This window comes from Pholis gunnellus (assembly GCF_910591455.1).
Source record: "Pholis gunnellus genome assembly, chromosome: 12".
NCBI lineage: Eukaryota > Metazoa > Chordata > Actinopteri > Perciformes > Pholidae > Pholis > Pholis gunnellus.
This window is the reverse complement of record NC_136539.1, coordinates 17,339,789-17,345,046: the sequence shown is the minus strand read 5'-3', so window position 1 is coordinate 17,345,046 and position 5,258 is coordinate 17,339,789. Positions and strand designations below refer to the sequence as shown.

The 5,258-nt window shown below is 38.9% G+C and overlaps 1 protein-coding gene across 1 annotated transcript; it reads left to right on the top strand.

The window, feature by feature from the left end:
* Window positions 1-2,115: 2,115 nt before the first annotated feature.
* On the top strand, window positions 2,116-3,081 carry LOC306704354 (olfactory receptor 7G1-like; the record flags this gene model as incomplete). The annotated part of the gene is made up of 1 exon (XM_079170662.1): window positions 2,116-3,081. One exon carries the CDS (start codon window positions 2,116-2,118, stop codon window positions 3,079-3,081), a length of 966 nt encoding a protein of 321 aa, XP_079026788.1.
* Between the last annotated feature and the right edge of the window lie 2,177 nt (window positions 3,082-5,258).

Sequence of the window (5,258 nt, the reverse complement as noted above, 5' to 3'; positions counted from 1 at the left end):
TATGACTTTTGATGAAACCATATTTTTAAACAGGCTCATTTCTCAGCTTTAATGCTGCTAATCACAGTAAACCTCAAGTCCTCTTCTGAACTTAATAATTCCCCTTTTCTGTCAAAATCTCTTCTCATAAAGCACCGATATGTAGGATCTGAAGATATCAGACTGTGGTGACTCCAAGTGACAGACACAGCCTAAAAATCATTTTTTTCATAAACATTATTAGAGGGATTTTTTGGGGGATTGTTTGTGGAGTTTTGAAGACATTGCACAATTTGGGAAATGCATTTGCTGTTTTGCAAAGTGAAACACAGTTTCCTTTTAGAAATTGTGTTGCTGTTTTGGGCTCAAAACTGAAGCTTTTGTTTCCAACAATTGATTCAATGAATGGAGAAACCCTGTAATGTAAAGTTAATGTAGCAGGATGATTGACATAAAGTGAATACAGGGCTACTGTAACAGCAGGTACACTACTTCATGTATTGATAGCTTTTGCTACCAGAGGTCAGCATCAGACCGGAGCTTAAATGTGTGAGAACTCCACACATCAGGTCTGTTTACGGGTCTTGGGGAGTACGACTACATGTTGAAAGAAACAGCTGCATACAGCATTTTGTGGTTCCAGATGGAACTGCGTGAAGTCTGATACATTTGTCATTGGGGCCACGGCTGAATACTACAAGTTTGAACATTAAAAAAAATGTGGGATTGTTGAGTACGAAAGAATTGAGTTAACCAGACCTCTGTGCCGCTATGGCCTATGAAAGATATATCTGTATCTGTTATCCTTTACACACACACACACAGCTAACCGGAGGTTGGGCTCTACGCTTCTGTGATGACACTCTCGTTTAGGACGGCGTTATCAGCTGTAACCGCCATATGAGAGCAGTGCAGAGCGGCGGCTCTGAGCTAACCAGTGGGGCACGCTCACATGCACTAAAAGCATGCATGGCCGGCCCGGCTGCGTCAACAAAGCAAGGAGTAGCTTTAATAACAACACACACAGGGGGAGAGTGACTTCAACCTCTGCTCAGTTAAACATTACTCCACTATATATTTACATAGATAATGGTTGTTTGCTGCTATATTAATGTTCAGAATGTTAAACACAGCTCCTTTAGATTTCCCTTTTCTCTCACCAATGTTTGTGATCAACTCCTATTTGATTTTGATTTTTTTCTATGTATACGTTTCCAGCAGGTTTTGGCTCCAACTTTTACTTCCTGCAGAGAAAACTAATAAATAATAAACTATGTAGGGGACAGAAGAAGAGAATAAAGTGAGAGGAATCAAGTTTGATAGATTTATCTTCATAGAGTTGAACATGAGACAGTAAAGGATAAGGGCTGCTGAAAAAACTTTCATAGGTTCATGTCGAACTGGGGATCCGCTGTCTCACCCTCATTCTCTCATCAGTCTACTTCAAAGAAATTATCAGTTTTTCCAACTGTCCTTTTCTCCCAAACTAACATGACTAAACCCCTCGTGGACCATATTTTCTAATGCAAATTCAGTGTAGCCCAACCCACCAAAGTGTATAACGTTCAGCAGAGGCTTTTGTCTCGTTCAGTTGGGAGGGTCGCAGCAGCCGCCTGGTGGCCTTCATATGTGGAAGATATCTTGGGCCGTGAGTGTGAAATATGAATTCATGTTGATATACTGTATACTAAATGTTGTTCTGTGATCATTGATATCCACATCCTAACATTTTGTCACAGGCGACTGAAAAGAGAGGTGTCTGCATCATAATCTATGATTCACATAAGCAATGTTGTATTCCTCTATGACCTGAATCTATTTGGCTTTGTTATTTTCATCATTGTGGTGAAACACACTGTGGTGCTGTTGCACACTGGTATGCAGAGATCAGAGTTGCTGACATTTATCTCAGTTGATGTGGAAAATGAGTTTGGACAAAATTCAAACAGATGAGGTTATTTTGTGATTCTTTGTTTCTGTACTTAACAGCCAAGAAAAGCTCCTCAATGTGTTTGCCTGCTTTGCACCACGATTATAAGAACATTGAAATGCAGGTAGAATATTGAGTTGAGGCATTATTCAAAAGGATAATAGATAACATTATTACTGAGCCAGTGTTGCTGCTATAGAGCCTCTATGTTTTACTTTGTGGCACGCATAGTGCACAAGAAAGAAATGAAGAACTCAACTAAGATTGTGTCTTTTGTGCTGGCTGCCTATGGTGACATTGGAAACTTAAAATACCTGTATTTCAGCTTAATGCTATTTTGGTACCTCTCTATTTGTGTGTCAAACACAATTGTTATTGTCGTCATATACATGGACAGAAGCTTGCATGAGCCGATGTATATATTGTTGTGTAATTTATTTGTGAATGAAATTGGTGGCAGCACATCAATGTATCCTCTTCTGCTTTCACAGATGTTTTCAGATACACATGAAGTGACACTGCAGTGGTGTTTTCTACAGATGTGTTATATCTACACATGTACTTCTGTTGAATTTTGCAGTTTGGCAGCTATGGCCTATGACAGATATGTCTGTATCTGTTATCCTTTACACTACAATGTCATTATGAGCACAGGGAGAGTAGGTTTGATCATTGCGCTTATATGGATGTATTCATTTGTTAACTTTATTTTCTCGTTTTCATTCGTCATCCCTTTGACATTTTGTGGAAATATCATTGACAAAGTGTTTTGTGACCAACACTTAGTAATTAAACTTGCATGTTCAGCCTCAGTACTTACCAGCATATCTGACCTGCTGTTTGCCTTTGTGAGTGTGGTTATCCCATTTAGTCTCATTTTAGTCTCTTACATGAAGATTTTGTTGGTTTGTCTAAATTTGTCCAAAGAAAACAAACAAAAAGCTGTTACCACCTGCACACCTCAGATTGTCTCAGTGTCAAACTTGTTTGTTGGCGGCGTTTTTCACTTTGTGGATTCCAGGTTTGACGTGGCTCATGTACCAGATGAAGTGCGCATTTTTCTATCTATATACCTCCTCATTTTCCAACCAATGATCACCCCCTTTATGTATGGATTTAACCTACCCAAAATAAGACAATCGTGTAAAAGATTTCTGTTTGAAAGAAAATAAATATTTTGGATATTGTACACTGTGATGTAAAGTTCTTTGATGTCTGTTCTTCACCATAAAAAAAACATTTGAAATAAATGAATATTTGTCTAAATGTTGCAATAGTATGTTTAGAGTTATCTCTTCTCAGTGGAAAAATAACATGTCTGTCTACAGCAGGGGTGTCAAACATACGGCCCGCGGGCCGGATCCGGCCCGCCACGTCATTTTATGTGGCCCGCGAATCTAACAGCAAAAAAAAAAAAAATGGAAATCGCGCACGGCGGAGCTCCTCCCCGATCCGCGCGCACACACCTCCACCAGCGTATGTGGCAGCAGCAGCCCCCCTCCCCCCGCCGACGCCGACGACGACGAAGGAGCAGCAGCACCCCCCCCCCCCCCCCCCCCCCCCCCGACAACCGGCCCTTTGGGGGCAACCATGATGCCGATGCGGCCCCAGAGCAACAATGAGTTTGACACCCCTGGTCTACAGGGTGTGGTGTAAAATTTACAGACAAAAAATAATCTATAAAGTTGCTTAAATCTGCATATACAGCGCAAACATTACAAAAAAAGACAGACGTTTTAGTGATGTATGGATTTGTTGTTAAAGAGAATTTCATTAATTCGTGCTTAACTCCTGGGATGATCAACTCTTAGTGAAACTAAAGGTAATGCATCTGCCAAGCAAAACAGTATATTACAGCCTATATGAGTGAATTACAATATTATTACAGTAACACCAAAAACTCATTGTAGCATAGTGGAGAGAACAAAAACATATTGTGCAAATGTACAATGACTTTTGATGAAACTATGCTTTTAAAATGAATCAATGGGACCTGAAAATATTACTTTCAAAGTCCAGCAACACTACAAACATTGGGATTTAATACACAGATAAACTGAACTTGGTTATTTTGCTACTTTTGTTTTGTGGTGTGAAGCAAAACTAACTATACAGTGTGTTGTGTTTTCAGAGCCAGGAGCAAATGGCTCAGTTCATCAAGCTGAGGGCAGAGAATGATGGCCTCTTCCCCGGGGCCAAACATTCACCAAAAGTAGCTTGGAAGTATAAGCCCATTTGTAATATCTCCATTTGACCATCTTCTACTTAAGGTTACAGTTAAATTAGCTCTCATACTAAACAAAGTAGATAGGACAATACTCTTTGTATTTGTTTGTGTTGCTTTCACAGAGATGCAAGTTGTGACCTTGTCACCTTTTTCTTTTCTTCTTTAAACCCAAAATAGAGCTTCCAAGTGAAGGGTTTCTATGGGAATTTGTGTCTATCCTGCTGTGACAAATGTGTCAATCTTCTAAGTTTGCATCCTTGTGTTAACATTATTAACAAATGTTTCTCTTTTCATCATTTTCTCAATGTGATTAGGACAATTTTGGAGAAAATGTGCCTGCAGGGGAGGGTGACTTCCTTGCAAGCAAAAATAAATAAATTGGACAACTTAAAGAAAAAAATACAACGTATGTGCCTATGTGTAACTACAAGTTAATAAACACGTTTGTTGACATTTGCTTTGTTGCTGTTCTTTTCGTTAACTGTCTTAACATACTCATGCACTGCGCATATAGCAACACTGACACCTACTGGCGATCTTCTGGCGCTACTGCCCAACAATCACACTGGTGATTAATAACACCGTTCCCCAAACTCTAATTACAATGAACACTTCTTTCCCTTAAACACATAGGAAACATAACAAACTCTCTATACTTGCATTACACCAAAGAAATGATTCTGTTTAGAAAACAAAGCACCATATTTTGTGATTTGTGTTATTGGGCTGTATGAATAATATCGACTTGACTTTTAAAGGAAAAGGGAGAAGGGTTTGACACATTGCACGTAACAAACTGAATAATATAAAGTGCATATGATCTGATATAAAGTGCATGTTAGTTAACAGCAGGCAGGCTATTAAATGTATTCATAGCTGTGGCCACCAGAGGTCAGTCTCGTCATTACTTCTGCCAGGTGTGATCAAAAACTACAAATTCAGTGATGCAGTGTTCATAAATGCAAATGCTTTTACTTTAATATGATTTCTGGATCTTTTCACCCTGTTCTCTTTACTTTTAACATAACCATGCCATATCACCACCACCTTTAGTTTAGTTTATTTATTTTGCATAATTCAAACAATAAAATAAAAATAAACAAACATAACAGATACATTTGA